Genomic DNA, 23544 nt, shown 5'->3' with positions numbered 1-23544 from the left:
CAAACTAATATAGACTACAAAGGGAAGCACAGCCGTGAGCTACCCAGTGACACGAGCCTACCAGACGAGCTAAATTACTTCTACGCACACTTCTAGGCAAGCAACACTGAAGCATGCATGCGAGCACAAGCTGTTCCGGATGACTGTGATCACGCTTTCCATAGCCGATGTGAGTAAGACCTTTAAACAAACAGGTCAACATTCACAAGGTCGCAGGGCCATACGGACTACCAGGACGTGTACTCCGAGCATGCGCTGACCAACTGTCAAGTGTCTTCACTGACATTTTCAACCTGTCCCTGACCGAGTCTGTAATACCAACATGTTTCAAGCAGACCACCATAGTCCCTGTGCCCAAGAACACCAAGGTAACCTGCCTCAATGACTACCGGCCCGTAGCACTCACGTCTGTAGTCATGAAGTGCTTTGAAAGGCTGGTCATGGCTCACAACACCATTATTCCTGAAACCCTAAACCCAGCCCAATTTGCATACGGCCCCAACAGGTCCACAGGTGACACAATCTCTATTGCACTCCAAACTGCCCTTTCCCATCTGGACAAAAGGAACACCTACGTGAGAATGCTATTCATTGACTACAGCTCAGCGTTCAACACCATAGTGACCTCAAAGCTCATCACTAAGCTAAGGACCCTGGGACTAAACATCTCCCTCTGCAACTGTATCCTGGACTTCCTGACGGGCCACCCCCAGGTGGTAAGGGTAGGTAACAACACATCTGCCTCACTGATCCTCAACACGGGGGCCCCTCAGGGGTGCATGATCAGTCCCCTCCTGTAATCCCTGTTCACCCATGACTGCATGGACAAGCACGACTCCAACACCATAATTAAGTTTTCCGACGTCACAACAGTGGTAGGCCTGATCACCGACAAAGATGAGACAGCCTATAGGAGGAGGTCAGAGACCTGGCAGTGTGGTGCCAAGATAACAACCTCTCCCTCAACGTGATCATGACAAAGGAGATGATCGTGAACTACAGGAAAAGGAGGGCCGAGCACACCCCCATTCTCATCAATTGGGCTGTAGTGGAGCAGGTTGAGAGCTTCAGGTTCCTTGGTACCCACATCACCAAAGAGCTATCATGGTCCAAACACATCAAGACAGTCGTGAAGAGGGCACTACAATGCCTATTTCTGACAAGATTTGGCATGGGTCCTCACATCCTCAAAAAGTTCTACAGTTGCACCATCGAGAGCATCCTGACTGGTTGCATCACTGCCTGGTGTGGCAACTGTTCGGCCTCCAATGGCAAGGCACTACAGAGGGTAGTGCGTACAACCCCAGTACATCACTGGGGCCAAGTTTCCTGCCCTCCAGGACCACTATACCAGGCGGTGTCAGAGGATGCATAAAAATTGCCAAAGACTCCAACCACCCTAGTCACAGACTGTTCTTTCTGCTACCTCACGGCAAGACGTACCGGAGCACCAACTCTAGGTCCAAAAGGCTTCTTAACAGCTTCTACCCCCAAGCCATAAGACTCCTGAACAGCTAACAAAATGGCTACCCAGACTATTTGCATTGCCTCCCCCATGTTTACGTTGCTGCTACTCTCTGTTTATTATCTATGCGTAGTCACTGTACCTACATGTACATATTACCTCAATTACCTCGACTAACCTGTGCCCCCTGCACTTTGACTCTGTACCGGTACCCCTTGTATATAGCCTCGTTACTGTTATTTTATTGTTGCTCTTTAATTATTTTAAATGTTTCTATTTTCTTCTTAACTTTTTTCTTCTTCTTATTGTTTAAGTCAGTTTATTTAGTAAATAGTTTAACACTGATTACATGTTGTTTTCGGCGCATGTGACAAAATAAAATTTGATTTGATTTTGAGATGTAGACATATTGCGGAGAAGGAGAAGAAACTAACGTTGTCGCGGAGTAGCGTTTGGCCTGAGCAAGGAGTCTGGGTAGCCAGGCAAGGGAATTACCTTCTCTAATGTTGTGCCTCAATGTTTCTCCAACTTGAATGTTTAATTGTCCATGACATGTCAACTTTAATAAAGTTGTATACTTTTTTCTAATGAACATTGTTTTGGGGATTTCTTTGAAACTCATAATTACATAAAATTATAAACATTTTCCTTTTTCCATTGAATTCAAATTTGCAATAATACAGTGTATCCATATACTTATGCATATAAAAAAGGTGTGTACTTATCTTGATGTGTGTTTTGTCCAATATTTTTATTGAATTTATTTACATTTTTTAATCCCAGCCCCCCAGCCTTTTGCCTTTTGGTAGGCAGTCATTGTAAATAATAATTTGTTCTTAACTGACTTGCCTTGTTAAATAAAGGTTAAATAAATACAAAGTCCCCCATGTCTAGGTAGACTTTGAACTACAACTCCCAGCATTCAGAGACATTCTAGATTTGTCCGTAGTGCCACGTCATTTGATGTCACTGCCGCACCTGCGCAGCCATCTTGTACTTTGAGCGAAGAGCGGACACAGAAAGAAAGAAAAAGAAGAAAATTAACCTGTCAAATCAGACGAAAATAGGAATGTCTGTAAACGTTATATAGCCTCATAACGATTAGACAGCCAAGAAGGACAAGGGGAGTTAGAAAATACGGTGAAAGACATCCAAGTGCCTTGGATATTGAGACCGACAATCCATATTTGCCTTTGAAAGCGGAGTGAGAGAGAGGAGGAAGGAACAGTGAAATCGCCGATAGAAACATATCCCGAACGTCAGTCAAATCATGAATCCAGAATAGTGAGTAGACTCTACCACTCGTATATTTTACACTCCCTTTCGTTTTGTAATCTTATATGCATAGATCGAACATGTTATTGTAGTTTTATTGTAGTAGGGCGCGGGCAATTCCATAAATGTGAGTCTCGAGCGTTTTTTAACTAATATTCAGCCAACGTCAGCTGATCGCTTGTTCGTGCCACATTGTCAGCTAACGATAGATGGCTAGCTAGCATACGTTTTACACAAAAATAACTAGCTATAATGTAATTGTTGTCACTATTGTCAACGAACATAGCTAGTTAGCCCCTCAAACATCTGTCACTTGTGTGTGGCCCTGAAATGAGCGAACACGCGCATAGAAACCCTGCTCTGTGCGGTAGCGACCGGAGAAATAGGACGTGGTGCTGAAACGTCGTACCGGCCCACTAACTTACAGTAGCAAAGCTATCTTGCTGCCTATGGAGATCTAACGTTAGCTAACAAACACCAATGCTTGCTTTGAGATCGCTTTGTCATTAACAAACACACACCCTCCGTTCTGTGATGGTGCTCTCTAACGTTAGTGTGTAACGTTAGCTAGCTAACTAACGTTATGTTAGGGCCAAAACATAGGTTGCTACTTGCTAACTTTACGAATAGATTGGCTATGTGCCGGGTGATAGCAATTTAGCCAGCACATGCCGTTTCCGTACATAGCAAGCGTATGGACGTCGACTCAGAAAGCATAGGTGATTTGTTGTAAAAGCCTCTTATCTTCGTGAATGTGGGAGACATCGCCACATCACATCAAAGTCTGCGTTTGGGGAAGAGATTGCCACATACATGCAGCCTGTGTTAGTTTCCATAGCATGGAAGTTCTTTGGCAGGAAAAACATGCCACATCTCAATTTCAGTAGACACAAGAATAGCTCTGTCATTGCGCCACTTCTGTGCAGTGGAAGTGTGTCAAATGCACGTGACCTTGTTTTGCTGAGAGTTGATGGGAAAGTACTACACCATAATATTTACTTGCGCACAAACATTTCTGAGAGTTCCATATCGGTGAATGAGTTCACCGTGTACTGGCGGTGGCCCTGCTACATGTCCTATTTAGAAGTAGTTGCTTGAACACAACTTGATATTGGTCAATCGGTTGGTTGCCTCAGGAGTGTCTCTCAGGAGTGTCTTTCCCCACACTTTCTCTCTATTGGGCCTTAGCCTAGAATTCTAGGCTATCTGTCCGAAGTGGAATAAACTGACCAACATAACATCAGTAGGGCTTATGACTGGAGTTCAGTAGCAACACTGTTTAGTATGTCTAGTCTTTGGTCTAATGCTGGATGCTTTAATTTCAGTGACTACCTGTTCAAGCTCCTCCTTATTGGTGACTCCGGTGTGGGAAAGTCCTGTCTTCTGCTCCGGTTTGCTGTAAGTATAGTTACCGTATACTATGACTGTATACAGTTATTTAGTAAGTGTCGTGTAGCTGCCTTGTATCAAAATGCAGCTTCCAGAATCTGACTGTTCTCTCTCTCTCTCTTCTGCCTTCTATGTAACTCCTTCCATTTCTCTAGGATGACACCTACACAGAGAGCTACATCAGCACCATCGGCGTAGACTTCAAGATCCGCACCATCGAGCTGGACGGCAAGACCATCAAACTGCAGATTGTGAGTCTGACACAGTGAACACTGCAACATGCCGCTACCCACACCCACACCACCAACTACAAATAAGAAGTGGCTGTTTTAATTAGAAAGCTTAGCCCCAGCTATTGCTGTTATGATGAACATTTGAGGGTTTTGCACCGCTCACAGCTGTGTGATCTTTTTTGCGTCGCTCGCGTGCATGTGTGATCTCTTATAGTCTAATAGGATGTAATAGGATACTGTGTTGGTAGGAGAAAAGGCTGCACCGTTACAGACGGATACATCTGGTTAAACAGGAGGAGCGGCTCCCCCCGCCAACTCCTGATGTTATAAAGGCTTGATTAGATTTGATAAACGGTTCAGTAACCTAGTTATGTTGCTTAGTTTTACGTCCTGTGTTTGCTCTGTAGTTTAACACCTCGCCCTAAGGCTAAACAACAGGCCTGGGATCCAGTTCTGTTCCCACCATGGCTCTTTAGATGCAAGGAGAGGAACTTTAGATGTTAGTGTGGTATTCTAATGTCCATAGATGCCTAACTAGTGCTTTTCCAAGTGTTTTCAAGACAGGAATGAATGGAACTTGGGTGATGACAGGTGTGTGTGTTTAGTTATTTAAATTAGCCTGTTTCTTTTGTTTGCATTAAACAACTATCTCTCCCCTCCCTCTCTCTTTTGTAATTCTCCACTCCCTCTCTTCCAGTGGGACACTGCCGGTCAGGAGAGGTTCCGCACCATCACCTCCAGTTACTACAGGGGCGCCCACGGCATCATCGTGGTCTATGATGTCACAGATCAGGTGGGTTATTAGTTAAAGGGAGATCTAAGCTTAATACTCTGTTGTTTATTTTTGTAGTCAAATATTGTACTTCCCAAGTTCTTTTGACTTTCAAAAATGTCTAATTGGCATAATAATAAAAAATCCACATAAAAATCTTTCTGTTAAAGCTAGCATTGGATGTGTCTCAATCCACCGCATCCGTCGATGTCGCACTTCCGCATCTGCGGTGAAAGGTGACACAGAGCTAGAGCGGTGTTTGTCAGACCATGAGAGATCCCGAAAATCAGTCTTCTCACAAAGTCAACTATCGTCCGAACGGTTTCGCCCACAGGCCTACAAGACTCTTTTGAATGTCTCCCTGTACCAGTTGAAAAATGAATGGAAGTAATAATGGAAACTGTTTCGTGCCAAAAACAAGGGATTAAATAAATGTTTAACAAAAAATTGTATATAAAATGTTTCCTGATCTTTCTTATATCTCTCAGATATGAAAGACACTTCAGAACAAAGTTCCTTTTTGGGGGGGATTATCTGTTGTTCCATGTACTGAATCTCTTATTCAATGCATTTGTATGGGCTGATAGCAGTAAGGCCAAATACAATTTATATATAAATAAATAAAAGACTTTTCAAGGGGTCTTACATTTCAATATCAAAATGATCATTGGTATGACCTTCTTAAAACAATTCCATATAGCTTAGTAGAACCCCTCCCTCCCCCGGCTTAGACAGGTTTCTCACATGCCTGTAGGATAGGCAGCCATGCATTGTGTGACTCATCTCATTCTGTCCTGTGTGCTGTAGGAGTCCTACAACAACGTGAAGCAGTGGCTGCAGGAGATCGACCGCTACGCCAGCGAGAACGTCAACAAGCTTTTGGTGGGGAACAAGTGTGACCTCACCACCAAGAAAGTAGTGGACTACACAACAGCTAAGGTATGGCTACAGGGGCATTTCTATGATTTGAGGACATTGGGGGCTTACCCCAAAGCCAGAGGGTTCCGGGGGCATCCCCCGGAAGAAAAATTGAATTTCAACTGCTGCATGAATGCATCCATCAGGTGCACTTTGAGATGAACATTAAGAGATTATATCTACTCAGAATTTTTGTAAATAAAAAAGACGTACAAATTTTAAAATAATAATGTGGGTGAACAATCCCTTTAAAATAGGGCTTGAAGAAAGTCCTGCAGGGAGGTGTGTTTCCCAAGTGGAAGAGATTTTAAAATATTCACGCTATAACAATGAATTACTCCATGTCACCTCACCTTCAACAACAACCTTAAGGTGGTTGAGGCTGACATGTTGCAAAAATGTGTCATCTTACTGTATATAGGCAAGATATTTTACGTTTACGAGCTTTTGAGAGTCCTCTTGCCATATCTGCATAGCAGCTTGTGCACACGACTAAAATGACAGAATAATTGAGGGAAGAGACATTTCAGTAAAGCCTATTCTCCTTTTTATGACTTACAATCAACATGTCCATGACACAACTTACCTACACGAATGGCAAAAAAATGCATAGCTTCTTGTCATATTTATTTTTTCGAAGGCACAAGTGCGCATAATAGATTTCAAAGAAATAGTTACACCAGCAAAACTGTGAAAACTAAAAAGTATGAGGATTAACAGTACTGTTCTTGCTGATAAGCACACTAATTATCCTATAATATGATATCCCATCATAAGGAATAGATGTTCCATTGACTTACATCAGCTAATGTGAAAGAAATAAATTCAACAGAAAATCTCTTGAATATATCATGGCATAGCCTACATCTTTCCAGGGCTACACCCTACCCAAATTATTATTTATTTTATTAGAATAAAACGTATACTTTTGGGTTCACTATCTTTCTCCACGTGCCGTCTTAAAACAAATTTCTGCCTGTCCAGTTACCAGATTGTTAGCTAATAAGGTAACATGACTGAACAAGCTTGTTTGTTACACTACAAAAGTATGTGGACACCTGTTTGTCGAACATTTCATTCCAAAATCAGAGGCATTAATATGGATTTGGTCCCCCCCTTTGCTGCTTTAACAGCCTCCACTCTTCTGTGAAGGCTTTCCACTAGATGTTGGAACATTGCTGTGGGGACTTGGGTGATTAGGCCTGGCTCGCAGTAGGCTTTCGAATTCATCCCAAAGGTGTTTGATGGTGTTAAGGTCAGGGCTCTGTGCAGGCCAGTAAAGTTATTCCACACTGATCTCGACACTGATCTCATTTCTGTATGGACCTCGCTTTCTGCATGGGGGCGTTGTCCTGCTGAAACAGGAAAGGGCCTTCCCCAAACGGTTGCCACTAAGTTGGAAGCACAGAATTGTCTAGAATGCAATTGAATGCTGTAGCGTTAAGATTTCCTTTTACTGGAACTAAGGGGCCTTCCCCGAACCATGAAAAATAGCCGCAGACCATTATTCTTCCTCCACCAAACTTTACATTTGGCACTATGCATTTGGGCAGGTAGCGTTCGCCTGGCATCCGCCAAACCCAGACTTGCCCGTCAGACTGCGAGATGGTGAAGTGTGATTCATTACTCCAGAGAACCGGTTTCCACTGCTCCAGAGTCCAATGGCGGCGACCTTTACACTACTCCAGCCGACGCTTGCCACTGCGCATGGTGATCTTAGGCTTGTGTGGGGCTGTTCGGCCATGGAAACCCATTTCATGAAGCTCCCGACGACCGGTTCTTGTGTTAACCCTGCTTCCAGGGGCAGTTTGGAACTCGGTAGTGAGTGTTGCAACCGAGGACAAACAATTTTTACATGCTACGTTCTTCAGCACTCAGCGTTCCCATTCTGTGAGCTTCTGTGGCTTACCACTTTGCGGCTGAGCCGTTGTTGCTCTTAGACATTTCCACTTCACAATAACAGCACTTACAGTTGACTGGGGCAGCTCTAGCAGGGCATAAATGTGACGAACTGACTTGTTGGAAAGGTGGCATCCTATGACGGGTGCCACGTGAAAGTCACTGAGCTCTTCAGTAAGGCCATTCTACTGTCAATGTTTGTCTATGGAGATTGCATGGCTGTGTACTCTGTTTTGTACATGTGGCTGAAGTAGCTTAATCCACTAATTTGAAGGTGTCCACATACTGTTGTGTATATATGGTGTATCAAACAAATAGGCTTCTCGCAGTCCGCTATTTTATTATATAATGTTTTTCTCCCCAATTTCGTGATATCCAATTACGATCTTGTCTCATCGCTGAAACTCTCCAACGGGCTCGGTCGTGTCATGCGTCCTCCAAAACATGACCCACCAAACCGCGCTTCTTAACACCCGCCCGCTTAACCCAGAAGCCAGCCACACTAATGTGTCGGAGGAAACACCGTTCAACTGACAACCGAAGTCAGCTTGCAGGCACACGGCCCGCCACAAGGAATCGCTAGAGCGCGATGAGCCAAGTAAAGCCCGGCCAAACCCTCCCCTAACCCGGGTGACGATGGGCCAATTGTGCGCCGCCCTCTGGGACTCCCAGTCAAGGCCGGTTGTGACACAGGCTGGGATCGAACCCGGGTCTGTGGTGACGCCTCAAGCAAAGAAGATATTATCTCCAGTCAAATTTATCATATCTTTTGAATGGTTCGGGCGCACACAGTTTTCAGTAAAGTAATAGCGAAACCATATCCCTATGGCATACTACCTAGCTTGTAAGTTATGGAAACTCATATCAGACGTACAGCCTGCAATTTTGAAATTATTCATCCATCAAAAGGTTCTGGGCACTTCACAAAACACACTACATTTCAAGCACTACACAAAACAATAATGTAGCTAATTTTGTTGTTTTGAGCAGTCGATTTCTCTAGAAAGCTATTTCCTCATCAATGTGGGAATACAAAATCGAGTTGGCTCCTGAGGTGATCAATCGCGTAATATTGGATCTTTAACTTATTTACAATTTTCTTTAATGCATTTTCAACGCAGACAAAATTACAGACCGTACTTTTCACATTGAGACACTTCACACAATACCAATATTTAAAAAATCCTTTCTGTCCCTCCCTGCAGCGTCCTATTGCTTTATATATTTAATGAACATAATACTGTTTTTTAGTATTATTATTTTCCCCATGGTCAATACTACAACAGCTGGGTATTACCTTGTATGTTTTTATATCTATGTTTAACCCCTATCTATTCTGTCCCTGTCTGCCGCCTGCAGGAGTTTGCCGACTCCCTGGCCATCCCGTTCCTGGAGACCAGTGCCAAGAACGCCACCAACGTGGAGCAGGCCTTCATGACCATGGCCGCTGAGATTAAGAAGAGGATGGGACCCGGGGCCACGGCCGGTGGGGACAAGCCCAACCTGAAGATAGACAGCACCCCGGTCAGGCAGTCTGGCGGGGGATGCTGTTAAACCGGGCCCTGTTCTGGATGCTCACCTCCTCCTCCTGTCCCTCTCTGCCCGGGGCTTCACCTCCTCCACCTCTCCCTCCTCCACTTTTCACCCCTCAGCCTCCCTCCCATCTCCATCTCCCTTTCTCTTACCCTACAGTGAACCAATGGGAACAGGGTTAAGCGAGGGATGGGTGGTCAGGGAGAGGTTGAGAGAAAGGGGTGGAGTTGAAGGGCTAGAACTGGGGGCTGACTTGAAGACTATCTCCCCTAAAAAAGTGTATGGGGAATAATAGTTAGGTAGGGGTGAGGGGGGGTTTGAGGACCTTTTTTTTCTTTTTCATTTTTGCTGAGCGATGAGGCAGGAAGGTAAACAGATATGAGAAAAGATTGGTATTGATTTAGAGGGGAACTGGGTGATAGAAGATTAGGTTTTAGATTCTGGCGAGCGCTTATCTCTCTCTCTCCCTCACACACACACACACACACACACATTGAAAGTGGGTCGGAGTGATTCTGCCATTCGAGATAGTCACAGGTATGGGTCTCTCTTTCCTTCAGGCTATGTCGTTCATTGCAACCCAGTGAAAGTCATATAGCAAAATTAAGTTTAGTGTGCTACAATAGTCATCTGTCTATTGGGCCTATTTTATATGTTGGGGTGCCTTGTAGTCATGTTAAAGTCTGTCTACAGCATAGATTGAGTCACGTGCACCGTCTGGTCCACGTTTTATGGCTCAAATGCAAAAGTAACACTCATGTATTCATGACTATCCGTCCGTTAAACAAACTGAATTGGCATTGGAGCAGAAAGCAGACAGTTGTGCCACTACCAGCGTACTAAGATTCTAGTGAGGCGGTGGTGAGTCATCGAGGTTATTAATTGATGGGGATGCCCATTTGTTGTGCTTTCCTCCAATCGCTCGCTTTTTCTGCCTCTCATCAACAGACGGGGGACAGAGGAGAGACTCATACACTGCAGTCTGTGTGAAGAGGGTATTCTGGGGGGTGGTGGGACTTCTCGTAGACTGCGTGCTTTAGGTTGATTCGACACTCCATGCAGAACATGAGAGCTTTTGGTCAAACTTGGAATCACTCCAATCCCTCTCCCTCCATCCTTCTACATGCAGAATGGAGGATGTAGTGAGAGAAAAGGAGAGAGCAAGACATTTCTTTTTGGTTCTGTAATATATGGTGTTAGCCCACATCACTCCTCCTGTTAGGATTTCACATATTAAAGAACAAGAATAAAATAAAAAAAACATAAATATGTGCGATACGCTTAGGTCATGGTTGTATGTCTTTAAGTTGTCATGACACTATAACATTATAAATCTGCCCTGAATGCTGATTTGCTGACAGCTGTGGAATATCAGACCGTCTGCCATGGGTATGACAAAACATTTCTTTTTACTGCTCTAATTACGTTGGTATCCAGTTTTATAATAGCAATGAGGCACCTTTGGGGTTTGTGACATGGCAATATACCACGGCGAAGGGCTGTGTCCAGGCACTCCGCGTTGCATCTTGCATAAGAACAGCCCTCGCCGTGGTATATTGGCCATATACCACAACCCCTCGGGCCTTATTGCTTAAATATACCCACGGTGGTTCTTCAACATACACAGACAGTACACACACACACAGATAAATGGGCATGACATACTGTAGTACTAAGTTAGGGGCGGGCGTAGATAGGGGCTTGGGCAATGCAACTGATATTCAACAACGAATTAATAGGACATTGCTCTGACACCATATTGGCAATATCCTACATTCTGTGTTCATCTTAATAGATTATTATTCATATTGTTTCATAGGTATTATTACAATGATTTTATTTGATAATGTTATTTTTTTTGTAGAATTATTATTATTTTCTAATCAAATTGCTTGAAATGCTGTCAAACTTACGTTATTGGGTGGGTGGGTCGGTTGGGATGTTGTTTTTTGGTTGTTGCTAGGTTTGACCGGGTCGGGGGAGTTTGTCTATGAAAGCTACTGTTCCCTCCTGTGCCTTACTGGTCTCTTAAAGATACTGACCGCATGCGTAACTTATGTAGCATGTCACAGTCACACCACAGGTTCTTTATGCCTTGGCCATGACCGACTTCTCAGACCGTGTTTCCATTCCCCCCCTTTGTCTTCACGTGTCCCACAGTGCATTTCCTTTTATGGTTGTCACGGTTTCATGTCAGTTAGTTTGGTTGCTAAGAAGCGTAGCCAGTGCGTCACGGTTTAAATGGCCCAAGATGACCTAATTATGTTCAAGCGGAGTCCCTACTCAGACCGAAGTCTCCATACTGTACTATGACCACATGTCAACTCATTACCTCAGAAGCTCTCTTTAGATCAGTGCGTGAATAGTGTTCTTCAATGTTCATCATTGTCAACTGCTGGTTCCTGTAGCCTCTATATAGCCTAAGACATTAAGTGTTCGGCAAGTCAGAATGTGTGTTAATGGTTCCGGCTGTCCTGATTTTTCAGCGGCATTCCTATGGAACTATGGAGCCTTTAACCCCTGACCTTAACCAACACTGGTGGTTTTTAATTGAATGCGCTGCAATACAGTGAACAAGGCCTCTAAGCTTTTGTGTTCTAGACAACAAAGACTATTGGCTTTCGTTGATTATTACAACTTCAGATGTCAACCCTTTTTTTCCCAAGACCGTTTTATGACTGTAGAAGTAGGCACGGTTACAATCGGACTTTGGGAAGATCTGTTCTCTGGCTTTGGTAGGAAATTAGGGTGACATGCTGAGAACCAGGACTAGACCTAAAGACGTGACAGCACTATAGTGGGCCTGTATGTGTGTGGTATTGATACGCAGAAAGTGATATTCCTTTTATCTTTATGGTTTTCCCTTGTCTTGGTCTTGACAGTCTGAAATCATCCAGTAGTGTGTGTGTGTGTAACAGTTCTAATCTTGTACCTGTATAGCTATGTAAAGTGCAGACAGGGAGGTTCTTACTTTTACGACAACTATATAAGCAATTTATGGTCATGCTATTTGGTCATTAAGCCTGGTTCAGTTTGGCTTCATTGGGTTTGATCATGTTACGTCATCATGGTCATGTTACGGTCATAGAGCATGGTTGTGGTCCTAGGTTCTGGTTCATTGGGTTGAAGTGTTTGACTGTGCTTGAGGGGTTAAGAGGGACTGACTGGTCTTGCCATGCAGACCGGGTATGAACTCCCATCAACCTCCTTGTAAAAGCCAATCCATTTATTCAAACTCAACCAATCCAACAATGTTCTCTGTGACCGGTTCCAACTACTTATCATTGATAACGGAATCTCGCTTGGACTTTGGGAGCATTCCTGGTGTTGGTCTTCGAGAGAGACTTGCAATTCCTCAGCACTTAAGGTGGCACGGCCTTGTCCTCCGGGCTCAGAGCTCCAGGTAGTGAGGTATGCTATGCATTCCCCATGCAATTGCAAAGTGCAATTTCAGCCTTTACAAACTGTGATGTCCAATTAATATCGATGAGTTAGTGAGCTCTTGCTGTCTGCAGCATATGGCTACCAACCAGCCTATGGCATTCATGTCTAGAAGAGTGATATTAGGGCAGAATGCAGTATCTCATTAAGTGTGAACAGCAGGTTTAGAGAAGGTGTGACTCTTTTTATATGTAGGGTAGTAGATACAGTAGCCATCTTAGCACTTGTATTTTTAGTAGAGCCCTTACAGATAGGGTGGGAAAACTAGGCTAAACCCCGTGACACAATGCAAGACTCAACCGAACTGGATTGTGCTGGCTCATTTTATGCTTAGGCAGTTTGGTGTGATGAATTTGAGAATCTGGTAGTAATCAGCTGACTGTCACTGGTAGGAAGGGAGGGAACAGTAGTATGGAGGTGAGGGGGGGGGGGGGGGGGGGGGGAGACGGGGTTGGGGTTTGTGTGTGTAACATTCCTGCTCTCTGAACACTGGCTTTTCCCTCAAATCTTACATGAGCCCTTCTGCGAATGAAACGATTGTTTGAAACTCCACAAACAGACACGCTCACACTTGGTCACACGGACATGCTAAAATGGACGTAAAATGGACATTTCACGCCATTAACAGCGTGAGTCTCCTTTTTGATTTGTTCTGAATGTGCTTTTTCCTTCCAAGACGTCTTCATATTCCACTGCTTTTAATATATGAATTGAAAATATACTGTGGTAATATTGTGTCTTCTGGTCCGTCGAAGGAGAAGAGGGAGGGGTTTAGGAAATGTGGATGGTACAACACATGGGGTGTGGAGTTAGGGGCGGGCTCTGGTTGGGAGCTTGCTCATGAATGTGATTATGACGGAACTAGAATCTTGCTAGAATCCCTAGAATGTTTTTTCCCATGTCATTTTCACACTACTTTGTTGCTCTTCCATGGCTTAATAAAGGAGCACGCGCTGTTCTTTTATACCGAGCATCATGCAGGTCCTCTCCTGGTCGTCGGTACTTTTTTCTTTTCTGTTTTTCGCTTGTCCACTTTGGTGCTCTGTCTCACTGCTGATTTTCATCATGTTTTTTTTTTTCTGTACATATTATAAATATATATATAATAAATAAAAAAGATCAATGTCAACATGGATGAACTGTCCCTTTATTTTACCCCATGTACTGTGTATTATCAGTGCGCCGGCGTTGTTAGGTGTGTGAATGTGTGCGTGTTTATACGTACAAGTCCATGTCAGCTAGTGCGTCTCCTCTGCATGTGGTCGCTCAGTACCCTGAACACATCCAGTATCTGCCTCGCAGCCTGCCTGTCATCTCTACTTTGTCCTTGACTTGTATCATCCACACACACACACACACACACACAAATAAATAAAATAAACAGTCAGACTGAAGAAGACCCAGGCAGCTTCTCATCTAAAGGTGTACTCTACTCTGACACCGCATGAGTATGAAGGAATGCGTTCAATATGGAGCTGTTTCAAATGGAATAATTCACATATTGCTGGGGAGGAGTGTTTTGCGCTGTGGGCAGGGAAATGCTGGCTCTTTTTTTTTATTCAGTCTAATATAAAGTACTGCAGACATCCCTCTTAGGACTACTGCTGCAGTCGGCACAGTGTCTGCAGTAAGAAGACCCTCTCAGCAAAAACATACCAGCTAATCCCATTCCAGCGCTATTTGCATCACATAATGATAAAGCTAGAAGTCATTACAATGGAGAATTGCGGGAACATGTGTACAAAAAAAATCATATTGTATGTTGAATTCAATGGCGCTACTGTATGATTGTGTGATATATGGCAAATACATAATTTTCACTCCGACATTGGTCTAAATATATAGCATTTCAGGCTTAGAATTAGGCCATTATTTAAAATAATTCCAATGCAATTTGGACTGATTTTGAGAGTGTGATGTGCTCATTGACCTGACCTACAGTATGTGCAATCTCATTACTAAACTGACCCATTGTCCTTCGTCCTCCCTCCCCCCACCCTCCATCCATCCCTCTCTTCTCCTGTCGTGGCCCTGTGGTGGTGGTGGGGCGCTGGTGACCTTGAGTGAGTTATTTATAGCGTTGGTGTTGGTGGCGGCGCTGCAGACTGGGAGCTGGGTACCAGACGCTCCTCAGGGGAGACAGAGAGCTGGACCCTGACAAAGGTTAAAATCAGACCTCACTGGATAGGTTTCCTCAAGTGGATGGCAATCACGTCATCAATTAGCTGTTTTTGTTTAGACCTGGTGTAGGAATTCAGATGAATCCGATCTAAGGAGTCAATCACCGGATAGAAACAGTTTGCAGATCTAGCTCTAACATGGAGTCAATGGTGAATCAAGTGCTCAAAACCCATCACTTGTTTTAGATCTATAAACACAATGATACAATGGATGGTTTTATCATGAGATCTGATTCATCTGGATTAACTGAAACAATAACCAGTTCACCATGAATTTCACATTTTCAAATATTGAAATCACATCTAATGATGAAACTATGCGTCGGATGACACGCTTTTTTACCTACAATCAGTATTCCAAAGAGCACCAAACACCAGTCACGTATTCATTTCAACACCTTTTATTTACATCTTCCCCAAATACAACTCAAATGCCATTTATGCATCATCTACTTCCATCACGTTTGCCTCTTTTCTTCAGTTCAGTCCATCGTCATTTCGACAGTCTTTGCTATTCTTGTCCCTTCACTTTTCCTTATAGACAGTCCTTTTAGACATTTCCCCAGTCCACCTTCCCTCTACCCTGCCCCCTATCTCAGCCACTCAGCTCCAGCCTCAGTCGACGGGCCCCTGAAAGATGAGTTTGATGTGCCCCTGCTCGCCAGTCAGCCAGGTGCCGCAGAAGGGGCATGCGGCGTGGAAGGCGTGCGTTCCGTGCGGCAGCGGGATTTGGCTCCAGCCCGCCACAGTTTTTTCAGAGCACACGTGGCCGCAGGGGCAGAAGGCGTGCGTCGGTGGCCCAGCGTCCAGGTACAGCCCGCCCTCGCAGCCAAGCCACAGGGGCACGTAGGGGCCCACGCGCCGGCACATGGGGCACTCCCTCTCCCCGGTACTCGCCGGAGCCATCCCCCCGGGGCCCACGTTGTGGCCCTTGTCTTTCCGGTAGCCCCAGTTGTGGTAGCCGTGCACGTGACCACAGTTGACATAGACCCAGGGCTGCTTCTTGTCAACAATCTCTCGCCGGGCCAGGCTGGGGAAGGCCAGGGTGTTGAAACCCACGGGGCACTGGGGCCGGGCGGCATTCAGCTCCTGGCGGAGGGACTCCAGCTGCTTGAGGGTGGGGGTGCGGCGCAGGCCCGTCGGGGTACGCCACAGGAGGGTGGCGCCGCACAGGTCAATCAGAGAGCCGTCCTGCAGGGTGTTGGACTCGTTCTCCACCTGGAGAGAAACGGGGTGGGGAGCAGGATTAAGGGGAGGATTCGTAAACAGATACAGACAAAACTGTAGCTGTCAAAGCATAACTATTTGCCTACATTGTTTCCTTTTTCTGTGCATTTGACTTGTTTTTTTCTTCTGTTTCCCTATCCTACGACCACTTTATGGCACTGTGATCATCCTACCCTGTCGCATACCATCAAGAATCGAATCAAACTTTAATGATTGATTCACAAAACATCATTCATAACTCATAGTTGGGAAACTCTAAAGCTCATCAGATGTTTAGCCTGACTGTGGAGTCCTTGATTTAACCCGACAGACAGACAGACAGACACACACTGTTAATTGAAATGCATTCCAGGTGACTACCTCAGGAAGCTGGTTGAGAGAATGCCAAGAGTGTGCAAAGCTGTCATCAAGGCAAAGGGTGGCTACTTTGAAGAATCTCAAATATAAAATATATTTTGATTTGCTTAACACTTATTTTTGGTTATTACATGATTTCATATGTGTTATTTCATACTTTTGATGTCTTCACTATTATTCTACAATGTAGAAAAAAAAAATATATATATATATACACATATACTGTACACACACATGTGATCGCCTTGATAATGAGATAATGTTTCCTTGATCAATTATTTTACTCATTAAATATAATCAATTATCATTCATAGTTGGATAGTGTAATCTCAGTGTCCTTCAGATAAGTCCAGACATAACAGTAGTCCTGATAACCAGACAGGTTTGAGGCTTTATTTCCCATTCCCCCCCGTGGCTTGCCACTGATGACAACCTCCCCCTCACCAATTTTCCCCTCTGTTGGGCCGAGCGCGTCTCCCGCAGGGCGAAGACGTTCCCGCACACCGAGATCTCCCGCCACACGCCTGGCGCCGGCTCCGACACAAAATCTCCCGCCGGGTGCATCACCAACACGCCATTGGTGGTCAGGCCGTCCATCAAGCCGTCTGACGTTCGCCATTTGGCAGCCCGCTCCTGAGAGACCCGCACACAAACAGACAGACAGAGAGCCAAGGTGAGGGATAGTGATGGATAAAAGCAGAGAAAGATAAGAAGAGAGAAGGGGGTAGAAGGGGAGGAAGAGGCAGAAAGAGAGTTAAAGAGAGAGAGAGAGAAAATAAACAGCTAACATTGCTTTTCTGCACTGCTATATTTAGACCAGAGTAGGACTACTACACTGACTAACACACAACGATGCACACGCACACATAAACATTGCAGGGCATTCAGTTCCTGCAGTGGCAGTGTTATGATATTTTCTGTCAGTGGGCATACATTTCAAAGCAGGCATGACTACAAGCCATTCAACCAGTGTTATTGTATAAGCCTTTCAGAACATTTATGTCCTAATATTTTGAATAAACTCTCTTTCTCCATCCCCCTCTCTCTCTCGCTCTCTCTCTCCATCTCTCCATCCATCCCACTCTCTCTCCATCCCTCTCTCCCTCTCCACCTCCACAGTAGCAGTGGGCCGAGCTGCCTGCCTGACTCCGCTATCTGCCAAGGACATTGTGTGTGTGCCAGTTATAGAGGAGGGAGCCGTGCGGAGGTTATTCAGCCTTCGCTTCATTGACAGCAGCTAGCAGCTCTTAAGCTATTGAGGGCTCTGAGGTTTCTCCCCTGTATTCTTTGCATAGCCGCGCACCGGCCACATGCTATGATGCTAAGATGAATTATACAAGTCTTTGTCTTTGTAGTGTCACAAGGTTGCATGTGATGTCATGCTATAATTGTCATCGATGCCATCATTTTGTTGTATATCTGTAGTCAACGAAACCATTTTCAGAATAAACTCTTATTTCTTGTGTGATATTCACTAAAGCATATGTAAGTATATCATAACTGTGTATGGTATATGAACTATCCTGTCATTGCCCTTGGTCACTGTTGGCACACGACGCACATTGACCAGTCAATCGTTTCAAAAACATTACCACCTTCCTTAATATAATCCAATATGGCCGCCATTCCTGCCCCTCATAATCAAATGCTAGTGGAGGTCAGTGGCAGACTGGCGGTGTGGCAGTACAGTGTGTCTGACTCTGACCCTAGGGCCGACTCCCATCGATGGAGATGAGTACAGCTGGACTCCTGCCTCCAATGTCTTCCACAATGACAATGGCCCCTCTCCCTCCCTCCCTCTCGCTCTCCCTTCACCCCCCCCCCCCCCCCCCCCCCCCAAATGGCCTCCCCGTCTCTCCCTTGCCAACTCTCTCTCTTTCTCCATTTACACTCCATGTTCATCTCGCAGAACCCCTTCGATAACTCATTCCCTGTATGGGCGAGGGGGATGGGGGAAGACAGGGAGAAGGGGGGAACTGAGTGCCTCTGCCAGAATGGATCAAACACAAGCAACCCCCCTCTACTTCACTGCACTGGACCACTGCACTGTAATTTTAATGCAGTGTATTGTTGTGTTTGCTGATTGGAGTGGTTTTCAGCAAACACTCACACTCCCATGCACACATGCGGGCAAGCACACGCACACACACAAACACACGCGTATGTGCACATACTTGCACACAGATAAAGACAGAAGAGTTTGACGGGGGGAAAAAATTGATACAGTTACATGTCGGGATATTTATTTTGACAATATCGCAATATTATTTTTGCACTAGTTGGCTGTAGCGGCACCAAAAATCCAGTATTTTTCCTTCATAGCTTGTTCTTCATCTTCTTTATAATTTGTTTTGTTTTCAGCACTTTTATTTCCATGACTGATCAACACTCATTTTCTTATGGCTCTCTCTTGTCACCCTACAGCAGACATACCGTATGGTGAGAAATATGTTTGGGACATCAAATCGCAATAAAATCACAGTATTGAATCATAATACAGTACATACAGAATTGTGAGAATCGTGAGCATCACAATACATATCGTATCGGCGCCGAAGTATCGTGATAATATGGTATCGTGATAATATGGTATCGTGATAATATGGTATCGTGATAATATTGTATCGTGATAATATTGTATCGTGAGGTCGCTGGCAATTCCCAGCTCTAACGCACACATCACTCACATACCCCAATAAACGACATACTGTATGTGTGTATCTGTACTATTTATATTTTTGACAACTTTTTACTCCACTACATTCCTAAAGAAGATATGTACCTTTTTATTCCCATACATTTTCTTGACACTCAAAAGTACTTGTTACATTTCAAATGCTCAGGAAGGACAGCAATATTGTCCAATTCACACATCTATCAATATAACGTGTTGTCATCCCTACTGCCTTTGATCTGGCGGACTCACTAAACACAAATACTGCATTTGTAAATGATGTCTGAGTGTTGGAGTGTGCCCCTGGCTGTCCGTAAATTAAGACAATTGTGCCGTCTGGTTTACTTAACATAAGGAATTTGAAGTCTAGCATTTACTTTTACTCTAGTATGACAATTGAGTACTTTTTCCATCACTGTACTTAAGTACATTTAAAACCAGATACTTTCATACTTTTACTCAAGTAGTATTTTACTGGTTGACTTTCACTTTTACTTGAGTCATTTTCTATTAAGGAATCTTTACTTTTACTCAAGTATGACAATTGAGTACTTTTCCCACCACTGCACACATATCAATTTAATCACGGCTCCTTGATTCACATAATTCCCTTTTCTCTGCAGCTTGTGCAAATGTGTGTGTATAGAATCCAACAATGCTGTCATAAATCCAATCCATTAAAAAAGCTGTGGCCCTCAGAGCCTGAAAGCAAATGCGGCCTGGCCGTCCCGGACGTGTGTCTATTGATATTTACCATTGATAGTCTTATCTCTAAACAAAGTGCGGCCAGGGCTGTTTTTGTGGTTAGGCGCTGGGCCAACCAGCCAATGAGAGGCAATAGCCCTAAGACGAAGAAGACGCACCAGTGGAATGTGTGTGTGTGTGTGTGTGTGTGTGTGTGTGTGTGTGTGTGTGTGTGTGTGTGTGTGTGTCTGTGTCTGTGTCTGTGTCTGTGTGTGTGTGTGTGTGTGTGTGTGTGTGTGTGTGTGCGTGCGTGCGTGCGTGCGTGCGTGCGTGCGTGCGTGCGTGCGTGCGTGCGTGCGTGCGTGCGTGCGTGCGTGCGTGCGTGCGTGTGCATAGGAGGGGGACAAGAGATTGCTAATTTGTTTGTCCAGTACAGACGGGTAATTTGTGTATGAATATACACCTCGAATAAATATTGCCCAAGAAGCAGACCACATGACAAACATTCACACACCCACTAACAACTCCTACACACCACACCGCCATTTCCTCCCGGACTTCAATCAATCTCCACAGTATCTCACACATGGTGACGCTCATCACCGCGATGACATGGTCGGGGTGTGATGTCGCCCATGCTGTCACTCACGCTGTGGCCATCACCGCGACTCACCCCCAGGAAGATGTTTTTGGAGGAGTCGAAGCCGGCGGCGTAGATGCGGGCCGTGTAAGGGGCGTTGCGCTCGCACATTATGCGGCACGCGTAGCGGGAGATTGTGCTCTGGGCCGACTGCCCCCCTCCTCCGACCCCCTCGCCTGCCGCCCCCTGGACCTGCCACCCACCGCCACCACCACTGGTGCTGCTGCCCGCTGTGTCCGTCACCACAAAGTCAATCATGCTCTCTGTAGAACGCCCGATCTGTAGGGCGAGGTAGGACATAGGAGATAGAGGGAGATTCATGGTTAATAGAATTATAGAATAAAGTAGAATAGAATAGAGTAGAGTAGAATAGAATAGTGTATATGAGTGGAAACATGTCTTTGGGGAGGAGGGAGGTAGAAAAACTCAATCCCACTGAAGTCAGGATATCATCTGGTGTGTTGTGGACAAATGCCCACAACATACCAGTAAACAAGTTTTGTTTCCTCCCAGGCTGCCAGGAGATAAAATGGCAGCCTCATCACAGCCCCTGGTTGGAGAGAGAGAGAGAGAGCAGACAGATGAACAGATGGGACCGCAGCCCTGGAGCCTGCAGCACCTCAGATCCATTCTGCCCGCAGGAGTTTGGACTCCTTCATTCATCACTGGGATGAGAGATAGACAGCTAGAGCAGTCTGTCGCTGTCCGAAAGGAGAGGAGAGGGGGAGCAGAGAGCGGGAGTCTGCTATCTAACACACAGGAAATAAACCCTCTCCTCGCTCCTATTCTGATGGTGTGCGCCCCCAAACGGTACCCTTATTCCCTATGTAATGCACAGATGTTGACCCCTATGGGCCCCTGGTCAAAAGTAGAGCACTAAATAGGAAATGTCATTTATGATGCACACACTCTGTTGTCAGTTTCTAGGTCATTGTTGTGCTGAAGTGTTGGGGCTCTGGCTGACTTGGCATGTCATGTGTAGGTAATATAAAAGATGACTCACCTGAAACATGTCTGTGTTGGTGTCATGAGTGTACTCTACAATGACCGAGTGACTCCTGGACAGGGTGTAAGAGATGCTGTGCTGGCTTTTGTTGCTGAGGGCCTGTCGATGCAGAACACACACATATACAGGAACCAGGTCATATAGCCAGCTACTCAGGAAAGGGCATCCCAAAAGTTTTGCCTGCTTGGAAATGTATTAGTACCATATGTGGTAAGCGTTTATATAAACAGAGTCGTACACTCAGTGTGTACTATTCATTCCTGCATTCAGAATATTTTTAGAGTTAATGAGTAAACATTTATTGAGTTATTAAATAGTGTTTAATACTGTCTAAATCTAATGTGATTTAGACAGTCACCTCTCACCTTTGACACCAGAGGGGTCGAGACATTGTGGATGACATCAGGTTTGACCCCGTTGGCTTTGGGTCTCTTGTAGAGGGCCAGACGACTTCTCCTTCGCCCCTTATCCCCATTGGCCAAGGAACCATTGTGCCTGAGTACAGTATGGGTCATAATATAAAACACTTCTTCAATATACAACCAAATATACTGTACATTTGTATTAGTTGGCAGCCTATCTTTCCCATTCAGTTGGGATTGGGGCTTGCATGTATTATCCTAATACATATAGTTGGATCTACACAACAAATTAGACTACAACTTTAGACTACCTATGAGATGTGAACATGTGACACACTTTGGGGTAAAGTATTCTTTTAAAACTGGACCAAATAGCTTGAATCTCAATCCATAAAGATTCATTGGGTTCTGAGGGGAATATTCCCTCTATGGGTTAGTCTGCCTATGTTCTATTACCTGCCCATGTCATGATTGGATAGGGGTCATAAAATGTCTGCAGCTGGCATTACACTCCCTCTTAATAAAATCCATAGAATATTCAGCCTTACTCATAATCCACAATTATTATATACCATCACTGTATGAATCAATGGTGTAAGCAGTGAGTAAGATATGTGTCTCTATGAGTCTACAATTCTCCCTCTCTCCCTCTCTCTCTCTCTCTCGGCAGTTGAGGGTGTAATTTGCCTATTCTGCCCCAAGACTCTTACAATGGCATCATTGTAAGGGAGTCAAATGAGCTCTTTTTTTATGAGCCACTGAAACGGAAAGAAAGATAGGTACTGTGTGTGTCTAGGAGCTGCAAGGGCTAGTCTTTTTGGCTTTGTAAAGAAGGTAGGAAGGGGGGTTTCTTCTAACTGACATGGACTGCTTAAGAGTGTACACACAACCACTGAGACTTATAAGTCCATATAAATAACGTTTCTTCAAGGCATGGTGTTTATAACACAGTCTGGGATGAGATGAATGGTATGGGCAACTGTTGTACATATTAACCACTGTTGAAGACACATAAGCAAACACGCACAGAAACACCCACCCACCCACCCCGTACCTCTCCACCACACACACCAGAGGGACAGGTAAACCCACCCTAAGACGATGAGCTCCCCGTATTTGACGGGCTCCTTGTCCCCGGGGAAGAGTCCGTCGTGGGGCGTGGAGCATGAGCCCAGGGGAGGCGAGGGCTGGCTCTTGTTGCAGGACGGGCGCAGCTCCAGTGAGGGCGGGGGACACAGGGCCTCCGAGCTACCCTCCAAAACCATGCCCGCCGGCCACAATGTGGGCTCACAGCTGGGAGGGAAAGAAGGGGGAGGGAGCCGAAGGGGGAGGGAGAGAGCGAGAGAGACAGAAAGAGATATAAGAGACACTCAAGACAATCAGTCCACCAAGAAAAGGATACAGCTGTAGGCAGTCACCGATGTCTCATCAGCGCATCAAAGAGTTCAATATTCAAATATACATGACCTGTAAACCCCCCCCCCCCCCC

At 45.0% G+C, this 23544-nt stretch overlaps 2 protein-coding genes across 2 annotated transcripts; one reads left to right on the top strand and one right to left on the bottom strand.

Moving 5' to 3' along the window:
- Positions 1-2429: 2429 nt before the first annotated feature.
- LOC120030649 (ras-related protein Rab-1B) lies at positions 2430-13896 on the top strand. Its single transcript, XM_038976088.1, has 6 exons — positions 2430-2749; positions 4066-4138; positions 4285-4380; positions 5060-5155; positions 5942-6073; positions 9311-13896. Exons 1-6 carry the CDS (start codon positions 2736-2738, stop codon positions 9503-9505), a joined length of 606 nt encoding a protein of 201 aa, XP_038832016.1. The 5' UTR covers positions 2430-2735; the 3' UTR covers positions 9506-13896.
- A 1824-nt stretch (positions 13897-15720) lies between these two features.
- LOC120030643 (E3 ubiquitin-protein ligase pellino homolog 1-like) lies at positions 15721-23320 on the bottom strand. The gene is made up of 6 exons (XM_038976082.1): positions 23148-23320; positions 22059-22188; positions 21691-21792; positions 20721-20966; positions 17134-17322; positions 15721-16323 (listed from the first exon to the last, which is right to left on the bottom strand). The coding sequence occupies exons 1-6, from the start codon at positions 23318-23320 to the stop codon at positions 15721-15723; spliced, it is 1443 nt and encodes a 480-aa protein (XP_038832010.1).
- Positions 23321-23544: the final 224 nt, after the last annotated feature.

The sequence above is a fragment of the Salvelinus namaycush genome, chromosome 36 (genome assembly GCF_016432855.1).
Source record: "Salvelinus namaycush isolate Seneca chromosome 36, SaNama_1.0, whole genome shotgun sequence".
NCBI classification, from domain to species: domain Eukaryota; kingdom Metazoa; phylum Chordata; class Actinopteri; order Salmoniformes; family Salmonidae; genus Salvelinus; species Salvelinus namaycush.
Note: the sequence above shows the minus strand (reverse complement) of the source record. Positions and strands in the feature narration are given on the sequence as shown.